The sequence below is a fragment of the Corylus avellana genome, chromosome 1 (assembly GCF_965113065.1).
Source record: "Corylus avellana chromosome 1, dhCorAvel1.hap1.2, whole genome shotgun sequence".
NCBI lineage: Eukaryota > Viridiplantae > Streptophyta > Magnoliopsida > Fagales > Betulaceae > Corylus > Corylus avellana.
This window is the reverse complement of record NC_142490.1, coordinates 19,741,009-19,765,752: the sequence shown is the minus strand read 5'-3', so window position 1 is coordinate 19,765,752 and position 24,744 is coordinate 19,741,009. Positions and strand designations below refer to the sequence as shown.

The following is a 24,744-nucleotide window of genomic DNA, read 5'->3' as shown; positions in this document are numbered from 1 at the left end:
TTCATTATTATTATTATTTTTTAATGAGCAAAACAAATTAAGGAAAGGAAGGGGCCGGAGACGAGATTCATTCATTCTTTAATCCCAAAAATGTTCATAATTTCATTTGTATAATTTTCTTAGTAATGCTAACTATGATGATATGATAGTGGAAATAAACCATTGAATCAATAATTGTAAAAGAAAATAAAAATTCAATGGTTGATTTTCAATATCACAACATCATGCATGGTTGTCTGCAGCTATACGAAAGTCTGATAAATAAAATTTCTCTCAAATTAAAGGTTAAATGTGGGTACCAGATATAAATTGCAATATCAAACAACTCATCAAACAAAAGGTTTTAAATTTGTTATTATCATTATCATTATTATAACAATAATTATAGTAATAAGGAAGAAAAGAAATTTAGAATGCATTGGTTTTCATTTTTTTTTTCTTTTGGGTGGGGGGGAATTATAGATGCATTGGCATCATGCCACACTTGAAGTTCATTGATGAATAGGATACATGCATGTCCCGAACCCCCTAAAAAAAGGCAAAAAAGAAAAAAAAAAAAAAAAGAAAAAAAAAAGGAAAAAAAAAAAGTAGAATATTAGAAAACCCCAAGTCATCATTTGCAATCTTTGCAGTATCACCACTTTAATTAGACTAAATTTGCTTTTGCTCATGCCTTGGTGCTGTTCTCATTTGACTCCACTGGATTCTGAGGCCTGTACTTGTACCTCTTAGCTACAAACAAGTAGATAGAGAAGTTGATCAAGCTCACTATAGAAAGCAGCCAGTAGAAGAGTTTTAAATGGTTCCTGTTGATATTGTTTCCTGCTAACCAACCTCCAGTACTTCTTGTAACATTCTTTGTTGCACCATTCACTATTTTCACAAGTATGGTGCTGAAAAAATATCCTAGCGCCATGGAGCTCCAGAGGAAGCAACTTGAGAAGGATTTAAGGCCCTTTGGTGCCTCTGAATAGAAAAATTCCAGCAGCCCAATGTATGTAAACAAGTCTGCAATTCCAAATATGAAGTACTGAAATGATAGCCATAATGTGCTGATGGGCAATGGCTGCACAACTGGGATTGCATCAAGCATGCTGTGGTCTCTTGCTACTCCTTTTCTCTTCACTTCAATAGTTGCAGCCACGGCCATGGACATGGATGAGAGAATTAGGCCAACTCCAACACGCTGCAAGTGCGTGATCCCTGTCGGGATGCCGGTGATTTTTCGTGCAAAGGGAACAAAAATCTGGTCGTAGAAAGGGATTATGATGATCATGAACACAATTGGGATTATAGGGAGGGTGGCAGGTGGGATGTGCAAAGATTTTGTGAGGTATGTGTTCATGGTGAGACCTTGATGGACTGAGAAGGTTTGGAGCTGAGCAAGGCAGAGAGAGTATCATGATTATTGTGCAGCCAAAAATCGGAACCATGCCTAGCTAGTAGTATCTTGGCATTTTCCACTTGAGTCACCCTACAAAGTTTCCATGGATTTGCAGCCTCTGCTCTACCATCCTGCCATGTAGACGTTGGTTGGATGGCTGCTTTGTCTAAAAACCTTCATTGGATCATAGCATGAATGTTAATGGAAATGAGTTAATGTATAGGAAATAGGAACATCTACTTAAGGGGTGGCAATTCGTGTTTGTATGTCAAATTCAGATTTTATTGAAGTATGAGTATAAGACTATGTAGGTTAATCATAATCCGACCTATTTAATTAAATAGATCAGAACCTTCAACCCTAACCAACTAAATTTGTATTGGGTTTTGCAGGTCATATAAAAAATGGTCAGCTCTTATGTTGCATGTTAGGTTCGGATCGCATTGAGGATATGTATAAGACTATTGTTGAATAATAAACTTAATTTTAATAACATTTATTTGAGTCTTTTCATATTTCATATCCAAGTAACTTGAAGATGTTATGTCTTTTGGTATTTCAATAGTTATTTTACATAAGAGTTACATAAGAATTATATGAGATGTAAATGAATGAAGTTAATGTGAAAAAATTAGAAGAATCATTTGTATCCTATAAATACCCATGTAAGCACGTTATTTTATCAAGTTGAATAAAAGATTACAAAGTGCTCCATTAATTAAGTGTATGTTTCTCTTCCTTTTCCGTGTTCTCTCTTAGGGTTTGTAGTTTCCAATTTTCAACAACTATATAGGTCAACCTAATATAATCCATTATATTAAACAAGTCAGACCCCGTTCAACCCTAACCAACTAATTTCGTGTTGGGTTTGTATCAAGTTTCCAAGTTGTAACTTAAAAAAATTACCAACTAATTTAGTGCAAATCAAAGATTGGGATAGAACCTGAAAACATCTCTGTGAGGTAAAAACTCTGCTTCCACAGTAGCTTCCTTGTACTTATGAATCTCATAGAGCTCTGTATGATCCTCAGGAAGGTGAAGATTTCTGTTTCGAATGGCTGCAACATATACCTGAAAAAAGAGAGAGAGAAGAAAGTAAATAAATTAACTTTGATCCATGCATTTAAACCCTTGTTTTAGGATTAGACCAGCACATATTTGGCAGTATCTATAGAGGTAAGGAAGATATTGATTAACAATCCGTTTGGGTTTCCGATTTCAAAAAGCGCGATTTGAAAAAGTGATTTTTAAAAACGCAATTAAGCGTTTGACAAACTCAATGTTTGGCCTTAAAAATCATAGTTTACCTATGATTTGAAAATGCAGATAATCCCAAACAATCAATTTTCTGCAATTTGGTTTAGAATCACACTTTTTGTCTATGAAATCGCAATGGCAAATACACCATAAGCACAGAAAAAGGTGATCCAACTTTTCTTTAGGTACAACTAGCAGAAGGGTCTAAGATTTGATTGGCAAACCTGCATAATACTAATGATGGAGCTAGTTCGTTGAATAATTTGAATTCTGTACAATGGCAGCCCTGTGGAAAAGATAATCACAGCCAATAATATGGCAATGGAAGAGATCCCAAAGCCCCAGTCCCATCCTCTCTTATCTTGGTTCCACACAATTAGTGTGAAGCTGACAGCACCACCAACACACACTGCTAGTAAAAGGCAGTTGAAGAAGCTGGACATTTGCCTTGCTTCTTTTGGGTCTTTTTCATCAAATTGATCAGCACCATGTGATGGCAATGCAGCTTTGACTCCAGCAGAACCTGCAGCCAGCAAATATAGAGCAACATAGAGGACCACAGCATTGCCACCACCAATTTTCGCACATCTAGAAGCTTGATCAAAGATGTTGCATGGTGGGGGCTTGAGCCTGGGATAGTGAGCTTGTAGTGCCAATGCTGCAAATCCCTGCAAAAATTAAAAAACAATATATATATATACACAAATATTTAGCATATATTTTGAGACCGTCTCCGTTTCTTGAAGATAAAATATAAATTTCTTTGAACTTTCATTACTCCAGAAATGATGTAGTTTTTAAAATTACTATTGGGCTTGTGATTGATCATTATTGAATTTTAATCAAATTGTGATTTTAAAAATCACTTCATTGTTAGAATGACACAAGAGTGACTTGTAGAAAATATATGTACTCCTCCTATTAGAGTTGAGTAATGCTAGAAGTCACTCTTGTGTCACTCCAAGAATGATGTGGCTTCTAAAATTACTATTTGATCAATTATAATCATAATGATGATTTTATAAGCCACATCATTTTTAGAGTGACACAAAAAGGACACAAGAGTGACTTTTAGCATTTCTTGGGTTTAGGGTTAAATTATATGACAAACGAATGAAATGAACCATGAAAATTTTATAAAATTTCAAATTACCCTTAATTAAAAGTCAAACTTGACCCATGGGTCACATTAGGAACTAGCTGCCCTGGGTAGTGTCAAAGATTTTTATTTTATTTTATTTTTCTTTTATTTTCTTATTTTTTTAAAAAAATAAAATCAGGAATATTTTGGTAATTTCGATGGCGTCCGTTAGTATTTAATAGAAAATTTTAATGGATTGGAGAAATTGTAAAATATAAAAAATTCGATACAATAAATTAAAAATGTAATGAAAGTTCAGGACGTTAAGTAAAGTTTTCCGTATAAACTTTGAGTTATAACTTTTAATCATTCACCTATAATAGTTATTTTTATTGAGGGAGATGATGAGGGTGCATGGATGGAGGATTTAAAGCATACCGCAAACTCCAGGAATCCTGCAATGAGAACAGCTCTGAATCTGCCGGTATAAGCATCTACAAGGAGTGCTGCCAGAATGGTGAGAATGTGCATGGCGCCCAAGAAGTTGGTCAGTTGGTTAGCCGCATCGGCAAGTTCCAAGTGCATCACCCCACTGAAGTATGTAACCAAGTTCACCGCCAATGCCAAGATGTTCTCAAAACCAAACGTCACTACAAGTAAAACAACATCCATGGAAAGCTGCTTTAACCAAAGCTCATGAGGATGTTGTAATATGGATTCTAAATATAGTTTCCCGAAAACTTCACTTATCATCCCTCATCTTTTGTCACTTTTGTAATCATCATATCTTTAAACTTTTAAAAGTATCAATCCTCTGAGCGGATCGGAGGAGTGTAACAATTCTAAAAATACCCCTCCTTTTTTTGTAGGAAAAGAAAAATCACAAGGATTTAACGGAATTTGAAAAAGTAAAAATACCCATGCCAGAATCTATGAAAAAAAAATAGGGTATTTTTGAAATTTTGACATGATTTAATGGAAAATCCTAATGGATTGATGAAATTGAAAAAAAAGTGAAAGATGGATACATTAAATTGATACTTTTTAAAGTTTAAGGATATAATTGAAAAAACGATGAAAGATCAAGAGTGGTAATTAAGTAAAGTTTTTCCTGTAGTTTCACAAGCTGATGATGAGAAAGAGTTGTAACTAGATATGTATGTAAACAACCACCCTGCATGCAAACTATATATATAAGTTAGATTTTTTACCTAGTATGAGCAAAGCTGTTCTGGCTCCTCCATGTTTGTTCTTCACAGCTGCTTTGCCCTTCCAATCCACCTTTCCTGCAACGAGCTCAGGCTTCTCCTACAAAGAAACCAAAAAAAGATAGTTGATTAAGGCTAAAACAAGAAAATAATATGTGAAGACACATTGAAGAGATGGAAGAACAAAAGACCATGGCTACTAGCTAGAGTACACTTTTGGTCCTTGGTGCTAATTAAGATTGTGGTTCATTTGTATATATATTGACCAATTCCTATGACCTAAACATCCTGAATTATGCTTGTTTGTCTTTTGCTGAAAATTAATTGCCGTCTCTCTGGGAGAAAGATTCCGAGGAGCCTTTCAAGAAATGGTTGGGTTTTTGAATGCTTAATACTAGTAAATTAATTATGATACTTTTTAGGGAAAAATGAAAAATCAGTCTATGTGATTTATTGCCTGATTTGCATTGAACTCCCTATGGTTTTAAAATGAACTCAAAGGTCTCTGAAGTATGCCAGAAAAATAATTTAGTCCTTACGGTGAAATTATGTCTACTAACTTAACAGATTTCGATAACGTGAAACGTTAGAGCCAACAAAACTATGACATGTGTTCTGTTTAATTAAGTAAGTGTCGCACTAATAATGAAATATGTTAAATTATTAGACGGAATTTGACTATAGAAACTATTTTTTTTTTTTTTTCATATCTCAAAGATCTCTGAGTTTATTTCGATACCACATGAAGTTAATTGTAAATTAAGTAAATCACGGGGACTGATTTTGTATTTTTTTTTTTTTTGTTGTTGCTTTTTAATTTGTACAACATGAAGTAATTTTGCTTTCGACTTTATTTAAAAAATAAAAAATAAAAAAGTAGAGGAATATTTATGCATGCATGCACGATATGAATCCTTGGAACTCTGAGAAGTTGCTCATAATTTTTTATTTCTGCCAATTTAAAAAAAAAAAAAAAAAAATGTGTTCAAGATTGTATTCTAGTGAGATTTTTCAATTTCGTAAAGCCAAGGGGGAGCATCATCCTCTTATTTTTTCCTTTTGGTAGAATATTGGTGGTGTTGGTGGGCATATTGTCATCTTAATTTGTTGTACCTTCGTGAGAGGTAGCCAACCCACTTGAAAGTGATGAAGTAAATCCAAAGCTTATTCCAACCTATGGAAATAAATTAAAAGCATGCCTCCTTTTAATTTTATTAGCGTAACGGTATTCCTCACACTAGATTTTTATATCAGCTTTATATTAAATGGTTAATATTTTTTATTTTATATTAAATACTTGACACGAAAATCCATTTAAACACGATGTAAAGTTGGTGTGAAATTCTAATATGAATAGTAGTATTCATCTTTTATTTACTTGCTTTTTCTTCTTGAATATGGGGGACAATATTTATCAGCCCACCAATCAAAGAAACAAGCATGTATGATGACACAGGCGCAACGTGGCAACATTTGACATGTCTGTCAGATTTGTGTACTCATGTGAATCTATGATCCGTTGCTTCATTCAGGTAAAGATAGATTGAAACGGAAGTAGGTTACACGTCGGAAATGTCAGACAATCTCTTCTAGTTTGTGACTCTTTAATCGACATGTTTTGTTGTCCAAATTTCAATGGTTATAAAGTTATAGAAAAGCAAATTCTTGAGAAAGTAAATGCACTATATATGCCACACTTGAAGTTCATTGATGATCATGAACAAAATACATGCATGTCCCAAACCCCCCTACAATATCATCAAATTAAATCTAGAGAAGAAAAAAACAAGCAAACAAAGGCAAGATTACATGTCAAATAGAAAACCCCAAATCATCATTTGCATTCTTTGTAGTATCACCAGCACTTAAGACTAAATTATCTTTTGCTCAAGTCCAACGTTTTTCTCATTTGAGTCCACAGAATTCTGAGGCCTATACTTGTACCTCTTAGCTACAAACAAGTAGATTGAGAAGTTGATCAAGCTCAATATAGAAAGTAGCCAGTAGAAGAGGTTTAAATGGTTCCTGTTGATATTGTTTCCTGCTAACCAACCTCCACTTCTTGTAACATTCTTTGTTGCACCATTAACTATTTTCACCAATATGGTGCTGAGAAAATACCCTAGCGCCATGGAGCTCCAGAGGAAGCAACTTGAGATGGATTTAAGGCCCTTTGGTGCCTCTGAATAGAAAAATTCAAGCAATCCGACGTATGTAAACATGTCTGCAATTCCAAATATGAAGTACTGAAATGATAGCCAGAATGTGCTGATTGGCAATGGCTGCACAACTGGGATTGCATCAAGCAGGTTATGGTCTCTGGCTACACCTTTTCTCTTCTCTTCAAGTATAGCAGCCACCGCCATGGAGATGGATGAGAGAATTAGGCCGACTCCGACGCGCTGCAAGTGCGTGATCCCGGTTGGGATGCCGGTGAATTTTCGCGCAAAGGGAACGAAGATCTGGTCATAGAATGGGATTATGACGATCATGAATACGATTGGGATGATAGGAAGGGAGGCAGGTGGGATGTGAAAAGATTTTGTGACGCTTGTGTTCATGGTGAGACCTTGTTGGATTGAGAAGGTTTGGAGCTGTGCAAGGCAAAGTGTCATGATTATTGTGCAACAAAAAATTGGGACCATGCCTAGTAGTATCTTGGCGTTTTCCACTTGAGCGACCCTACAAAGTTTCCATGGATTTGGAGCATCTGGTTTACCATCCTGCCCTGTAGATGTTGGCTGGATGGCTGCTTTGTCTAAACACCTGCATTGGATCATAGCATGAATTTTAATGGAAATGAAATGTATACAGGAGCATGTGAGGGTGGCAATTCATGTTTGCTTGTCGGGTTCAGGTCGTATCGAGATATGAATATAAAATTATATATATATAAGTCAAACTTAACTTAACATATTTAATTAATTAAACGGGTCAAACCCTTGAACTCTAACCAGTTAATTTTGTATTGGGTTTGTGTTAGATTTGCGGGTCGTGTAAAAAATTGACACCCGTAGGAACATGTGCCCAATGATATATTGTCCAGATTCTACCCATTTTTAAAATTTGGTGCAAATGAAAGATTCTGATAGAACCTAAAAACGTCTCTGAGAGGTAAAAATTCTGCTTCCACAGCAGCTTCCTTGTCCATATCAATCTCATAGAGCTCCGTATGGTCCCTAGGGAGGTGAAGATTTCTGTTGCGAATGGCTGCAACATACACCTGAAAAGAAAAAGAGACGAAAGTAAATAAATTAACCTTGATCAATGCATTTAAATCCTTGTTTAGGATTAGACCAGTGCATATTTGGAAATATCCATAGAAAAAGGAAGATATTTATTATGCACCAAAAAAAGTTAATCATGATCGGGCTAAAAGTCTAAAAGTTGTCGCTAATAAGTCATCGCAAATGCTCGGTCAATATTGGTTATAATGACTTCAATATGACAACAAAAGTCGTCGCTAATAATGTTTAGTGTCGTTACTAATAGCTTCAAAACTCAAAACTAGATGTGGTCGCTAATAGCTTCAAAACCAAAAGCACAAACCTGTATAATACTAATGATGGCGCTGGTTCCTTGAATAATTTGTATTCTATACATTGGCAATCCCACGAGAAAGATAATCACAGCCAATAATATGGCAATGGAAGAGATCAGAAAGCCCCAGTCCCATCCTTTATTATCTTGGATCCACACAATTAGAGTTAAGCTGACAGCACCACCAACACACACAGCTAGTAAAAGGCAGTTGAAGAAACTGGACATCTGCCTTGCCTCTTTTGGGTCTTTTTCATCAAATTGATCAGCTCCATGTGATGGCAATGCAGCTTTGATTCCTGCAGAACCAACAGCCAGCAAATATAGGGCAACAAAGAGGACTGCAGAATTGCCACCACCAATTTTCTCACATCTAGCAGCTGGATCAAAGATGTTGCAAGGTGGGGGCTTTAGCTTGGGATAGTGAGCTTGTATTGTCAACACTGCAAATCCCTGCAGGATAATTAAACATCACATTATAAAATATTCAGCATATTGAATTAATTTGGGTAATTTTTGAGGATGGACGGAGGATTTTAAGCATACTACAAAACTTGTATTTTTTTTTTTTTTTTTTTTTGGAAATATGGGTATTTGTTGTACTTGGGTCTATGTTAAAGTTAGTGAAGATTTTTCAAAGAAGACAAGTATTGAAACTGGTGTCTAGACATGTATGTTTTTTTTTACCCCCAACTACATATATTATTGAAGAAGACGATGGAAGGATGGAGGATATTAAGCATAGTGCAAAACTTGTATTTTGTTTTTGGAAATATGGGTATTTTTTTGTCTTAAGGTCTATATTAAAGTAAGTGAAGATTTCTCCAAGAAGACAAGTATTTTAGCTGGTGTCTTGACATGTATGTTTTTTTTTTTCAACTATACTATTGAAGAAAAGATGATGGATGGATGGAGGATATTAAGCATATATATACCGCAAACTCAAAGCAGCCTGCAATGAGAACAGCTTTGAATCTGCCTATGTAAGTATCTGCAAGAACAGCTGCCACAATGGAGAGAATGTAACTTGTGCCCATATAGTTGGTCAGTTGATTAGCTGCATCAGCAAGTTCCATGTGCATCACCCCATTGAAGTATGTCACCAAGTTCACCGCCAGTGCCAAGGTTGCCGTGTTCTCAAAACCAAACGTGGCTGCAACATAAACAAAACTACATATTCAAGCTGTTTTAACAACCAAATCCAAGCATGTAATATTGGATCCTAATGAATTTGAGGAATTGTAACAAGATATGTATATATATATATATATATACAAACACCATGCAAACTAAGAGTTTTTACTTAGTATGAGAAGTGCAGTTTTGGCTCCTCCATGTTTGTTCTTCACAGCTGCTCTGCCCTTCCAATCCACCTTTCCTTCAACGAGCTCAAGTTTCTCCTACAAAGTGATGAACCAAAAGATAGTTAAGGCTAGAACAAGAAAATGATATGTGAAACACAATGAAGAGATGGAAGAATAAACAAAATACGTACCATAGCTTAGCTAGCTAGCTACTAGAGTGATCTTTTGGTTTCTGGTGCAAAAGAGCCTGCAATGGCTGGTGAGATTGGTGGAAGCTGAGATTGAGGTTGTTTTCTATATATAACATGCCCATGATGGTTCCATTAAACAACCAATTCTTATTTACCAAAACCATCCTTCTCCTTGTCTGTATATATTTTGCCGATCAATTGCCCAATTGCCGTCTCTTTTTGAGATAGATGCTGATCAGGGCGCTTTCAACATGATATTTTTTAATTAAAACAAATAACTTTTTTTTAAAAAAAAAAAAAAAAAAAAAAAGGAAAGAAAGAGGAATATTCTTGCATGCATGACAAGAATCCATGAAACTCTCAGAAGTTTTTTTTTTTTTTTTTTTTTTTTTTTGTTCTGTAAAAAATAAAATAAAAAATAAAAAATAAAAAGAATAAGTTCAAGATGATATTCTGATGAGATTTTTCTGTTTTGCTAAGGCAAGTGGAGCATTAATTAGAGCTTACTGATAATATTAATGCTCATTTGCTTAGTTAAGGTTTAATTAAACCTAAAGATCTGAGGTCGAGCTTGGCCTGATTGTTGCTAGTTGTATCACCCATTCACCCCCATCAGAAGAGTATATGTTTGAAGAGTTGTTGCTGGTGGTTAGATTTTCATCACCACTTTAATCTATATTATATCATTTCGAATTCCCCTCACCTTATCCGAACGGAAGAAAGAGTGGAGGATCATAAAACTGAAAAAATAGGTGGACTCCCCAACAACAGACATAAAACGAAATAAAACAATGCAAAAATACATACAAAATGTAGAAAATTAGTCAAATAAGTGACCGGTCCTTCCAAATGATTGCACAAAGCAGATACAAAAGCAATAGGGACACAGATTAAAGCGAACTTATCTAAATCCCCATATAAAAACAACAACAGCCACTCGAAGAAGGCTGGATCAGTAAATGCATTGTCTAAGTCCGAATCAAGGACTGACACCAAGAACGGACCTAAAGTCTCCACAGCTGGATATAACCAAAAAAGTACAAAAACGACAAGAACCCAAAACAGTTGCATCATTGGTGTTCCTCTAAATGAAGGGAAAATAAAAACAAAGTGTAAGGGAATGTTAAATCACCGCCTATCTCAAAAGTCAACATATTACACATGAAATATTTAACAGAAATAAGTGGAGTCAAGATTCAAACTCAAAACGTCTGCTATGATACCATGTTAAATCACCACTCATTTCAAAGACTTAAATTGATACAAAATAATAAATTTAATCATTTAATTAATATTTAACATAAAAAATGTTTAGGAAATGACGGGGCGGTATGAACAATTCAATTACATTCTAGCTGTGTACATAACAAAAGCAACAATACAGGCAGAAAGTATCCATTATCAATCCAGAGGAGTCCCTACTGGAGAGCTTTCTGTTTGGACACAAGCATGAACCTTTACCTTGAGTCACTAGCAATAACGTTAGCAACAAATATAAATACCTACAAGATAAACGTTTCCACAGTAAATGTCTGGTAACAATGAGAGTGATGTAACCATTTGTTATTGCAAATATCAGTGTGACAGAAACTTTAATTAAGCAAACAAAGAAAATTGTTTTCAAATGTGGGTCCAACAATAATGTCGAAACAAAGGTCATATATGCTGTTATTTGTGAAAATGAAGAAAAGAATACGGACAGACACTGAAATTTAGACATGCTTGTGCGTTCACACTAAGTTATGTCTTGATGATTGCATAGCAGATGATGAAATGGTCAGCTGTGGGGAAACAGGGCACCCCATGAAACAATTTGCAGGTAATTATTCTACTTTTGTACAGAGGAAGTTGTTGTTTATGACCCTATCTTCTGTCATATTTGTTGGAAAATGCTCAGAAGCTATTAGTTTTTGAAACAACTAGTAATTTATCATGATATAAAAACATAGTAAATGGTTCCTAGCAGAGTTCTGTCGAACTGCAGAATCCCAGTGTTGTTTGATTCAGTAGGAGCCTCATTGGAGGTGGATTTTCGGAAAAAGGTTGGTGGCCCATGTTCAGTGTTGAAAAAAAATTAAAGATAGGTATGATTGACATGATACAGACAGCATTATCCAATAAAAGAAGCAGACAAAATACTTCATACGAAGTCCATTGGTCATCAGTCAGTAACCCCACACCATGATCTTCATGAAGAAAGATCACTTTATATTAAAAATAAATCAACTGTATCATTATTCAGAAAACACTTCTTTTTCAATGAACCAAAATTCAAAACAAATTCTAGAAGAGAAGATCATTGGCTAATTAATGATGTGACTATGAACAAAACAACTATAGGATAAAAAGAAAATGTACAAAACAGACCAGATATGGACTGTCCAAAGAATGCCTGACTATAGTTTTTTGTGGGGAGGGTAACACTGCAACAAAAAAACCTAATACATCAGTAATTCAGCAAGGAGTATTTTATGCGCAATACAATCTTTCCCTTGTCAACCCCAAGTTTTGCCCCTGTGACTAACCAATGACCAGGAATATCTTGCGGCCCCTTTGACATTTCTGTCATGTCTACAATTTTGGTCAGTTTTCCAATTTGGCTTGAATTATCTTCCTTTTTATCACTTCTTTTTTTCTGGGCTTCCTTATTATCACTTGAAACAGATGAAGAAGTGCCATCAGGCCGTTGTGAAGTATAAAGGGTGGAAGGGTTGTGATCCCAAACAGACCGCCTTATTGTACAGCCGGGTACTTTGGAGAAGAGAAGTTTGAGGTGTAACACATTTTTGGCACCAAAATCCCATACACCAAGCTGAGCTCCTGTGACAATATGAACACCAGAGAGGTCTCCAATGCAAGTTTCCGTGTGCTCAATGGGTGCCGTGCTTACATGGGAGAAGTTCTTCCACTTGATAGGTTCGAACCAACGGCTGTCTTGTTCCTCCGGGCCCTGCCACTTGGGTGCGCCAATGGCCACATGTGCATCCCAATGGGGGTGAAGAATTTTTGGAAGAGACACTAAATGCTGCAAATGGATAGCGAGTCGGTTCTGTTTGCTCCCTTCTAGGCTAAGTCTAAGCCCAGTCACTGGCTTACGACCAACTGTTACCTGCAATTGTGCAACCCATGATTCAACAAAGCTACAGAAACTTGATCTGGTAGGTAGCTTGGGGAGAAATAAACACCAGGCATGCCAAGGTGAAACAATTTACAAAAAAATTATGAAAGTTTTAATTGTGTATTAGCTTTGCACTTCCTCTAAATAGAATTGCAGTAGACCAAGAATAAGGAAAGAACCCTGAAATCCTGGAGAAGTTCGGATTCCACTGATGCTATTGAAAGATTCATAATTCGTATTTTGGGTGGGGAAGGTTAGAAGATAAATTGGGGAAAAAAGAGCCTTCTGGGCTCAGTTTTGAGATTAATATAAAAGTTTAACACCAGATTCTCACAAATAGTTTCTTATCTTTTGAGGCTGAAGCAACATATCACAGGATTGGGTCGAAGAGAGGGCAACCAGGAACCACATATATGATAAAGGCAACCAAGGATAATAAAAAAAAGAGAAACTAAAACATATATGCATATCTGTCCAGGACCTCCTGCACTTACTCCCACCACCTTTTTCTTCTCTGGTTTCCATTTTTACAAGTCCCTTATATTTTAGCAGTACAGAAAATTAACTTAAAAAAATGCCAGACTAGTCTAAACCATTGTGGAAGCCAGCTTCAAATTCATAATTCATAACCACAACCATCAGAGTAAAGAGAACCACAAAGAATACCTGATCTGGGCTCACATACAGCTTTGGACCCATCAAGCTGAACTGAAGGGCGGAACACACAGGCTCCTTTCTGTGTATATTCTGTTCTGGAGCCCAAGCTCGAGCAATTTGAAAATCCAAGAAATACTGTAAATCTTCGATAGGTGGCTTGTCTGGTAACAATAACAGATTATCAGACAGTAATTATTAAAGAAGCAACTATCCTAATAGAAAGAGAATGAACAAGACTGCTCCTTAATAAGGCAAAATGAATTCGAAGTTGGTATTTATATTTGCGGTTATTTAGAGCTTTATTTAGCTTACAAGAATCACAAAAGCAATACATCAGCCCACCCAAAAACAAAACAAAACAAAAGACATTTGAAATAACTTAAAAGTGAGATCTCTTTAACCCTGCTTTTTTGTGGAATCTGCTACTTAAATCTTTGAAAATATTTGCAACAATCCAGTGCACCATTATGAATGCCAAAATCTGTTAGGCTTAGTTAGATTCTAATCAAATTACATATGCACCTACTACTTTTAGGTGGCATTGGCCCTGGTGGGGTAATCAGATTTTGGTAAAAGTCCTTGTAAAGTAAGCATACATGAAATTCTAAGACATTGGTATAAAAAGTTTGAAATCACTTCAAATCCTTTAAAATGCTTGTGATAATACTTTTAGTAGCCACTTTCTAGGATTGAAATGAAATTCATATTTCAAGCAAACAAATAGTTAGATGAGATCTTACATTCTAGATATAACTCAATTGCACGAGCTAGATGCTTTATTCCAGGCACATCTTCCAACAGGGAAACTATGGGTGTAAATGTCATGTTAATAACATCTGGTGCCAATTTTACAGTCTCTGCCCACTTGGCATGACTCTGCTCGAGATCGTCACCTCCTCTCCTCCTAAAAATTACAGTAACATCCTGCAGCAATAAACTGATATTTTAACCGATGTTTTCCTGTATAACTCATGCAAAGAGAGAAATTTCACCAATCACCAAAACCACACTCAAGAACAAGGTGACATGATGCAATGAGCTAAAAGGTCCCCAAGGCTTCTTGGGATAAATACTAATTTTTCGGGGGGGGGGGTGGGGGGGGAGTTTACAGACCTTGTCCTTGTATTTTAAGGGGCCAGCACTTGATTGGCTTTTTGAGTCCAGAAACCTCTGATCCCGAATCTCTTTCACGTAGCTCTCAATCTCCAATGCCGACAAAGGAGATGACTGGTGCTGCCTGATATAAACTACATCTCTTCCACCAATTGTTGCTGACGTAACAACATGCGTACCAAAATTTTCAATAAAACTGAAAAGTGGGAAAATAAAGTGAAAAAATGCCAGTCAGACGCATGCTCTCCAGACCTTCAAAGTCATCTGTTATTTTTACTTTTAAGTCGTCATTTTGACCAGAGCATTGAGTTTGTCCAGGTAACTATCAGAACATGCTCTCACATATTGTGAAATCACTGCAGCTAAATACTAAATTTATTCTCCATGTATTAACAGGGCAATTACATCCAAAATATGGCATTGAAATTGATAATTACAAGATTTTCCAAAACAAAGGTAATTCCACAGAATCCATGCTTTTATTCTCTCTCTAAGGGCATACTTTATTTCCTAACACTGTTACCAGTCTGTAAAGATACATACTTAGGAAGATGCACTAATCCATAGGGATGAAGAGCCAACCATTTGATTGAGCAATAAACTGATCATCATTGGTAACAACCAATTAGTAACCATCATGGTCTTTAATTGCAAATTATTAGGTACTACCGTAAGAGTAAATGTGTATTGGAGTAGGTAATGGAATCAATAATATTGGCACCTCCGAAACACAGAGTCCTTTTTTCTGAAAATGTTTGAACATACTAATAATCAAGATAAGGATTACATCATCTTGCTTGAATATTATATTAAAGAACATGAACATTATAGTTCAAAGGATTATAATATCATTGAAAAATAAATATAATACTACCAGAAATATCATTGAAAAATAAATAGAATACTACCAGAAATAAGTTAAGTAAACAACAGCAATACAAATCAGCGATGAATTGCTTACCTTGCCAAGGATGCAAAATCCCAAGAGTAAGGAACAGCACGTCTGATTTCTTCACGCAAAACTAAATTAGGCTTTGCTAATTTAACTTCAAATAAGGGAATGAAATATCCAACCATTGCAAGGGATTTCGTAGCTGCTGCATCAACTTGCCAAGAACCAGTGAAATTGAACATGGCATTAAAGCTTCCCAGTGGGATGCATCCTGATACGCCTGATTTCTTGTTAAAATATTCTGCCATCTGAAATTTCAAGTATCAAAGGCATCCATTAAACATTGATAAGTTAAAACGTAAAGAATTGTGTTATGTTATCGGGAAAAATAATCCAAAACATCAATGCAAACACGATGCCCAGCATACAAAAAAAAAATTGGTAGTCAATACAGAAACAGCAAATATAGTTCTTTTATATTCTGGGGCTCAACCTTTATGACAAAAAATCTAGTGACAATACCATCACCCGACATCTCCCCATAAATCAGATAGCGAACAAATGTTTCATCGATTCTTTTGCAAACACAAGATATTATTTTTATTTTATAATTAATCGAATTATTAGTGAAAGCAAAAGATGTTACTTGGGTACACAGAGAGTATACAAGAAAAACACCTAGCTAGAAAGAAAACAAAGAACAAGAAAATCATGGAAGCTAAGCACCAAAGGAGTTAAGAACGCAGCTATCCAAATATAAAGAGTATTAAAAGGACTTCAGCTCTGCCCAACATCCCCTTGGGATCCTCGAAACTTGTATCATTGTATTCCCTCCACAAACACCACAAGACACAAGAAGGCACCATCTTCTACATACCAGCACTCCAAGTTCTACCACCAATCTACCAACATGCATGCAAATCAACGACTCTTCTAGGCATAACTCAAGAAAGCCCAAAACGACTAAAGAACACACTCCATAAGACACAAGTAACCTCACAATGGAGAAGATGGTCCATAGACTCCCTATTCCTCTTGCACATACAACACTTGTCAACTACGACGACATGTCTCTTCCTAAGATTGTCCATGGTAAGTATCTTAACTAGGGCTACTGACCAAGCAAAAAAAGTCGCTATCAAAGGAACTTTGGCTTGCCAAATACTCTTCTAAGGAAAAAGGAATGTCATCATGACCAACAAGGGCACTGTAGAAGAAGCTAACAATGAACAACCCTTTTGTGGAGAGGGCCCACCAAGACTTGTCTTCACCTTCCCCGTCTTACTCTAACTGAATACAACAAATTGAAGAACAAGACAAAGATATCCACCTCCCAATCATGAGCTGTTCTAGCAAAGCTTATGTTCTACTAATTGGAGCCACTAGAAAGATCCAAGTGTGCCACTACGAAAGCGTCGTTAGCGCAAGCAATACCATATAAAACTGGAAAAGCTTCCTTTAAAGCCTCGTCCCCACATCACAGATCATGCTAGAAACTAACATTGGCACCATCCCCCACTTCAAATTTGGTGTGACTTGAAAACATCCACCACCACCTCTTGATATTCTTCTATAACCCCACCTCATACGACCTATGAGGCTCATCAAAACACCATCCACCCCATGTACTGCTAAATTTAGAGTCTACCACAACTCTCTACCACGCCTCTCTTTCATGAACATATTGTTATAGCCATTTCCCTAAGAGAAACCGATTAATCGTTACCAAGTTCTGAACATCCAACCCTCCCTCAAAAACTAGGGAGCAAATACTTGACCAACTTACCAAGTGATATTTGAACTCTTCGTCTATCCTGCCCCAAAGAAATCTCAATGAAGCTTCTATATGCAGTTTGCAAAAAGGGCGCTATACTTGGCCTCATAAGAGGCCCCTAACAAAAGACCAAAATACTTCAAAGGCATAGAAAAAACCCTACAACCTAGAATGCCAGCCAACCCAACCACATTATCTACATTATCCACAGTAACCAATTCCAACTTTGTAAATTGGACTTGGAAAAGGCCTATGACCATGTCAATTGGGATTTTGTTTTGTTTTGCTGCATAGGTGTGGTTTTGGAGAGAGGTGGAGGGCTTGGATAGAGTGGTGTATTAAGTCGGTAAGATTCTCCATCCTTGTAAATGGTTCTCCAGAAGGCTTCTTCAATAGTTCGAGGGGAATTCGGCAAGGGGATCCTCTCTCTCCCTTGTTGTTTGTGCTTGTTATGGAGGCTTTGAGTAAAATGGTGAATGTGACGGTAGAACAAGGCCTTTTGACTGGTTTCTCGGTGGAAAATATGGTTTTATCGGATTTGATGGTCTCTCACTCTTTATTTGCGGATAATACTTTGATCTTTTGTGAAGCTTCTATTGAGCAAATCCGGTATGTACGTCTCATTCTTTTATGTTTCGAAGTTGTATCAGGTTTGAGAGTGAATCTGGGAAAATCAAAGATTGCGGCAATTGGTGAGGTGGAGAACATTGGGGTATTAGCTACTATCCTTGGGTGTAGTGTTGCCGAGTTGCCTATGAAGTATTTGGGTCTCCCTCTAGGGGCGCCGTACAAGGATACGGTTATGTGGAATGATGTGATTGAAAAGATGGAGTGTCAGATGGCGGGTTGGAAGAGGATGTATCTCTCTAAAGGAGGTCACCTAACTCTCATTAAGAGCACTTTGGCTAATCTTCCGACTTACTTTTTGTCTCTGTTTCCGATTCCTATAAGTGTAGGTAAAAGGATTGAGAAAGTCCAAAGAGATTTCTTGTGGGGAGGAATGGGAGATGAGCCTAAGTTGCATCTTGTAAGTTTGAATCAAGTCTGTCGTCCCCTACGCTATGGTGGTCTTGGCATTCAGAAGCTGCACCAATTTAATCAAGCTCTTTTGGGGAAATGGCTTTGGAGATATGCGAATGAGAGCGAGGCTCTTTGGTGTAAGGTTATCAAAGCTAAGATGAAGACAAGGAAGGTGGGTGGTGCACGAAGGAGGTTTCAAGTTCCCATGGTGTGGGCCTATGGAAGCACATTCGTCAAGGTTGGAATTTTTTTGCCAAAGAGATTCGGTTCAAGGTGGGGGAGGGTTCGAAAGTTTGTTTTTGGCATGATATTTGGTGTGAGGAGAATTCCTTGAAGCAAGCTTTCCCATCCTTATTCAGTATCGCCAGACACAAAGAAGCTTGGGTGAAGGATAATTTTACTTGGAGGAGTGGGATAGTTTAATGGAATGTCATTTTTGTTCGGCCCGTTCCAGATTGGGAGATGGATTTGGTTTTTCCTTTCTTTGATCGGTTGTATTCTTGCAAGATTTCCATAGGCGGTGTTGGTGGTCTGCAGGAAGGGGGGGGGGGGGGGGGGGGAGTGCTGCAGTCTGGAAGATGGTGCCTACTTGCTTTTTTTGGTGTCTATGGAGAGAAAGAAATAATAGGTGCTTGGAGGATGTAGAGAGGTCTTTCGAGGACTTTTTATCCTATTGTTTTCATACTCTATATCTTTGGACTGTAGCATTTGTTTTCCCGGTTTCGATTAGCTATGATGATTTTCTTGTACGTTTTTCCCTTTCTAGTTAGGTGATCCTCCTTGTATACTTCCAGTGTACTTAGGGGCGCCTTACGCTTTTAATAAAGTCAATTACTTACTTATCAAAAAAAAGATTTCCATAGGCGTGGTAGATCGTATGTGCTGGATTTCGTCCAAGAAGGGAAAGTTTGAGGTTAAGTTGCTCTACAAGGCTTTGTCCAGCTCCAATCAAGAAGTGTTTCCTTGGAAGAGCATTTGGCGCACTAAGGCTCCTATGCGAGTGGCTTTTTTTGGGTGGACAGCGGCTCTAGGCAAAATCTTGACACATGATACTTTACGTAAGAGGAACATGGTGGTAGTGGAGTGGTGTTGTATGTGCAAGAAGACCGGAGAGACAGTCGATCATCTTCTTCTCCACTGTGAGCTCGCAAGTGCTCTTTGGCATTCAATTTTTATTCGGTTTGGATTGCATTGGGTCATGCCTTGCAGGGTGAGGGACTTGTTCGATAGTTGGTGGTCGGAAGGACGATCCCAAAGCGCGGTTGTGTGGAAGATGATCCCTCTGTGTCTTATGTGGTGTATATGGAATGAAAGAAATGCTAGATGTTTTGAAAATTCCACTAGGACTATAGAGGAATTGACCCGTTTTTTCTTCTTTACTCTTTACTCTTGGACGGTCGCTTGGCTAGCTCCATTAGAGATTAGTTTTTCTGATTTTCTTTTTCATTTCTCTCCCTCTTAGGCGCTCTCTATTTATACCTCCTGTGTATGTGGGTTGCGCCCCTTTGTGCTTTTGATATATATTACATTTACTTATCAAAAAAAAAAAAGATTAATCTTCAAACCGGGGACAGCTTTGAAGCATAAAAATAAAGAAAGCATAAGGCAAAGGTGGTCAGGCTTAGCCCCACAAAAAACCAAAGTGTCATCTACAAATAACAAATGTGAGATGTCAACAACCCCAAAGTGCCTAGACCCCACAAGCCCAAGAGAAATCCCCCAATAAACAAAACTAAGCTCCTCCAAAGAAGTTGGAATTTAATAACTTGAACATCCTATGCAAATTGAAGCTAGTGAACAAGAAAAAATGTGTAAAATAAGAAAGGAAGTACTTCCCAAACTTTGGGAGCACTCTTCAACACGGATTTATTGGGTTGGAGGTAGAAGATGTGGTAATACTGGATATGAACACATTTAACAAAAGATTAAAGGACCATATTGGTTAGGTTCCAATAAGATGTTCTTTTCTTTCCTTCTTCTTTTTTCTTTTTTTTCCTTCTGATAAGTAAAGACAAATACATACATGGGGAGAATGCACAAGTACACGGACTGTGCAAGAGCTGTGGCTAAAAGTTACAATCTGAAGTTCAAATATTAAAAAATCTCAAAATGTAGTGGAATGGATGCTAGCTGAAGCAGTCCAATCGCACAATGATCTCAAGAAGACTTAATCAAAATTCAAGGCAGGTCTACTGCTTCAAAGTCCAATAATTCCTTTAACTCTAAATTGTCCAAAAGATGTTGTTCACCTTTGTGGTGCTCAAACAAAGGAGAAACTGTTTACCAATGACCTTCTCCCTCATATGATCAGTAGTAAGCCTTATCTTAAAAAAATTGAAATTTGCAGACTCAAAGACCAGAATTCATAATGACAGACAAGAAACATAATGTAATTGTAATCTGATTACAGGTTGTAAAGCGGTTGAGTGAGATCTGCTTAGGCCTTGGGTTCCAATCATGCCAATAAAAAGAATGGCATTATAAGAGTGTTTCCAAATGCCTAACTAAAAACGTTTGTCAATTAACAAAAGATACTTCATTCAGTTGCTTGTTTGCTTGCCAACAGCCTGATTATATAAAAACCAATTGGTTGCTAATCTAAAGCAGAAGAACATCAATTAGATCTGAAATTACTAGAAACAAAAACGCATTCCCTTGAGAAACAGGCCTTCCTAGAATATACTTCTATACTTGTTCCCACAACATATATGACAAACAAGGTAATGTAAGATATCCTTGCATTGATGATTTTTTTGAGGACATTAATTGTTCTCCCTGATCAAAAGAATTGTTCCTATCCATTACCAATGATTCTCCCAATTCATATAACTCAACAACCTTCTTCCAGGCCTTTATCTAAGTTCTCACATTAGCTAAACCTAATTCACAACTCAACTTTGAAATGAAAATTGTGTCACTATGAATTAGATCATTTTTACTGCCCAGCCCTGCTCCCACCCAAATCATGAAACCTCTCTCACCCAATAACACCAACTGACATTTCTGGTGAGAATCTGAAAATAGGAAATAGGTAGGTTGGAATTTGGATAAGGCTGGCTGAATAACAGAATATAACCCCCAAAGATATCTGAGCCTTCTCTGACCCCGCTAGACATTGGAACCCTTTGACAGTAAGTGAACATTAAAACTCAAAATGTAACGACCCAAGATAAACACTAGTCACATATGCGCTACAACTCCAAATGGACTAGTCAACTTCCAACTAGAACTCCCTAAAATTACTTATAAACCTCAATCTCACTTTGTAAAGAACTAATGTGGGACTAAGCACCCATTAGCACCTCAGATCGCTTACATCCATGTCAGGGCCTGTATTAGGCAGTGCCTAAGCACCATATAGTGCTACTAAGTTGCTCTGATACCATTTGTAATGATCAAGAAAAAGTATTAGTCACATTTGCATTATCACTCCAAAAGACTAGTCAAGTTACAATTGGAGTTCCCTCAAACCGCTCATAAAGCCCTATCCAACCTAGTAAGGAACCAATGTTGAACTTTAACACCCATGAGCAAATTTATAATCCACTCACTCAATTTGGACAATTCATCTTTGCAATATGGGTTAGCTTTCTAGCGTATCACAAAAAAGATTAAGCTACGTGACGAAGATGAACAAAACTTAAATTGTTGTATTCACCCAAAAATTGATTAATAAATTAACATTTCAGCCCATGTCAATAAGAAAGGCCAGAGAACCATCTAATATCTTAAATATTAAAACAATATTTATTATTTTGAGTACATCTCATGACGGTGTGAATGATAGTGTGATCCGTAAACTCTAAATGAGAAACCCAACTAATTTTCCTTCGAATTTGAAAACTTCAAAATTGAAGATTTCCCTCTTAGATACTAATCAAAATTGACTTCTAAGACCCACAACATGAAAAAATTTAAGTTACACTCCAGCAAGTCCAACATGAAAAAAAACTAAATCACAAACGCCCAACAATAAAAATAAAAATAAAAAAGGAACAATAATCCCAACAAGCCCATTACAACATCAGGATTGTAGAGTTAAGATATGCGCAGACAATTATTCAAGCACTACAGCACACCAAGACCAAGAAATTAAAAACCCAAAAACAAAATGGATCGAGAAACCACCTCATGAAAGCTGCACACAGATTTTCTCTCTATGGCACTCTTCCCCACTGAGCACTGAATGTCAACAGGCACATTTGGCACCACAACGCCATCAGAAGGCACAAGATCCCTGGCTTTGTCCTCCTCAAGGTGAACCAGCCTCGACCCAGGAGCTCCCTTGCAGTAGAGAAGCCTTATATCGGAGGTGACATCGAAGCCTCGACCCAGAGCCTGGATTGAGTTGCTGAGGGTGGTGGCCAAAGCATCAGAGCCAAAACTTCTTGATGTTGTCGTTATTGTTGCTGAGTTTTCCATAGTGAAAGGATCTTTCATTGGTAGAAAGCAAGAGGAAGTGGTGAACAAGAAATGCTTTGATTGTTGTTGTTATTGTTGATTGTGAAAGACATGTTTCTCGGAAGCAGATGAATTGATTTTGTTCTAGGTTTCGTCTTTTTTATGTGGAAATGGCTTGGTAGGGTAAAAGCTTTGGACTTTGCTAGTTGGTGAGCTTTCTCCTTTGTTCTAAAGGCAGGCTTTTGACTGCAATGATGGCTAAAAACGCGTTTTTTGTTCGTAGAGAGAAGGATTCTGAGTTGACTGGTCATCCTTGTTAAGATCCAAACCCAAAGTCTTACGCTTCTTTTCTTAATTGATTTTTGCAGGGTTTATGCATTAATTAGCCTTATAAACAAACAAATCCTTAATCAAGAATTAGGATCTGTCAATTTCATTTGGTTATAGTTGATGGACATTTTTGTCCACTCAAAAAGTGAAAAGACAAAAATACCCGTCCACTATAACTATCTGAATATTTTTTAATGAACTGAAGAGGATCATGTTCCATTATAACCTATGTAAGTAAATTTACTCAGTACCCAATACGAATTTATGAATTTGAGCAAAGAAATTTAATACGTTTAATTAAATCGATCAGATTAAAATTAGCTTATATAGTTTTAAATCAAGGTCTTGACACAGCTCGAACTCGATATACAACATATGAACTGGTAATTTTTGTCACAACCTGCAAATCCAACACGAAATTAATGGTTATAGTTGATGGTTTTAACTCGTTTACTTCATATGTATAATCTTTATATTTCGACAAAATTTAAATTTGACATATAAACACGAATTGTCACCCCTAATGGGTATCAAATTATTCCCTTTGCTAATTTAGCCACCTCTCCCTGGTTTTCAAGTTAATGCTTGCTTAGTGTCAAAAGAAAAAAAGAAGTTAATGCTTGCTTCTTTGCATTTGAATGTTATTTTAAAATGATTCTTTGTCCTTTGACCATGTTAAAGAATGATTTCATGCTGGCTGAATTTAGTTTTGGGTATCTTTGTTTAATATTCTAATATATATTAAAATTTGATTTGTTTACTAGTAGCCTCCATGCTACAAGAATTTGGAACTACTCGATTCTATTTTTCTTTTTCACAAAAAACTTTGTGATTGCTCTAGTGAAAAGAATTCTCTTATATATATATTGTGCCTTAAATTATTTGTTAATATCTTTCACTTGAAAATGTAAAACAAAAGGTAAAAAAAGAAAATAACAAACATAGATTTTTTTTTTTTTAATGAAATCCAACGAGTTCTAAACAATTTGAATAAATAAATAAATAACACAAGCATTGTGGGATCAAGTTGGACCGTTTTGATGTTGTTGACCTTTACATTGGTTGGAAAGGCAGCTCCTTGAGGCTTATGGTAGAAGCCATTGGTGCCAGCAAAAGATTACAGGGTTAGAGCCAAAAGTCCTATCAAGCTTGTAAGATATGTTGTTTTTTTTTTTTTTAATCTGATAAGAAATATTGTTGATCCTTATAAGAGAGAGCCAATTTATGAAAGGCTAACTTCTATTTAGAAGTTGTCTCTTGAAATAGTTGGTAAATTGGCTCTCTTATAAGGATCAACAACATATCTTATCAGATTAAAAAAAAAAAAAAGAAAGTTGGTAAGTTTACGATTAGTACATGGAATGGTTATTTTAATTTTTAATTAAAATTAAAGAAGTTAGAAAATTTGGTTTATCTTACAAGATATTTTCTAATGGAATAACCATTTCTGTAGAATTTTGGTTGATGATCGTAT

The 24,744-nt window shown here is 36.5% G+C and overlaps 2 protein-coding genes and 1 pseudogene across 2 annotated transcripts; all 3 read right to left on the bottom strand.

Moving 5' to 3' along the window:
- Positions 1-667: 667 nt before the first annotated feature.
- Positions 668-6,458, bottom strand: LOC132169368 (protein NRT1/ PTR FAMILY 4.5-like; annotated as a pseudogene).
- Positions 6,459-6,801: 343 nt separating this feature from the next.
- Positions 6,802-11,039, bottom strand: LOC132169367 (protein NRT1/ PTR FAMILY 4.5-like). The gene is made up of 6 exons (XM_059580408.1): positions 10,803-11,039; positions 9,774-9,870; positions 9,406-9,623; positions 8,480-8,923; positions 8,026-8,153; positions 6,802-7,696 (listed from the first exon to the last, which is right to left on the bottom strand). Exons 1-6 carry the CDS (start codon positions 11,037-11,039, stop codon positions 6,802-6,804), a joined length of 2,019 nt encoding a protein of 672 aa, XP_059436391.1.
- A 1,250-nt stretch (positions 11,040-12,289) lies between these two features.
- On the bottom strand, positions 12,290-23,190 carry CAD1 (MAC/Perforin domain-containing protein). Its single transcript, XM_059579642.2, has 6 exons — positions 22,668-23,190; positions 15,815-16,053; positions 14,854-15,049; positions 14,481-14,664; positions 13,750-13,901; positions 12,290-13,074 (listed from the first exon to the last, which is right to left on the bottom strand). Exons 1-6 carry the CDS (start codon positions 22,977-22,979, stop codon positions 12,412-12,414), a joined length of 1,746 nt encoding a protein of 581 aa, XP_059435625.2. The 5' UTR covers positions 22,980-23,190; the 3' UTR covers positions 12,290-12,411.
- Positions 23,191-24,744: the final 1,554 nt, after the last annotated feature.

What these genes read in the sequence shown, in the direction of transcription:
- LOC132169367 (XM_059580408.1), bottom strand. Translation starts at nt 11,039, where the DNA reads ATGATGCAACTGTTTTGGGTTCTTGTCGTTTTTGTACTTTTTTGGTTA. An exon ending in AACTGCACTTCTCATACTAA is followed by an intron (nt 9,624 to 9,773) that starts GTAAAAACTCTT and finishes TTTATGTTGCAG; the next exon opens with CCACGTTTGGTTTTGAGAAC. An exon ending in CCTCTCAGAGACGTTTTTAG is followed by an intron (nt 7,697 to 8,025) that starts GTTCTATCAGAA and finishes GATCCAATGCAG; the next exon opens with GTGTTTAGACAAAGCAGCCA.
- CAD1 (XM_059579642.2), bottom strand. Translation starts at nt 22,979, where the DNA reads ATGAAAGATCCTTTCACTATGGAAAACTCAGCAACAATAACGACAACA. An exon ending in GATTTTGCATCCTTGGCAAG is followed by an intron (nt 15,050 to 15,814) that starts GTAAGCAATTCA and finishes CCCACTTTTCAG; the next exon opens with TTTTATTGAAAATTTTGGTA. An exon ending in CCTTAAAATACAAGGACAAG is followed by an intron (nt 14,665 to 14,853) that starts GTCTGTAAACTC and finishes TTATTGCTGCAG; the next exon opens with GATGTTACTGTAATTTTTAG.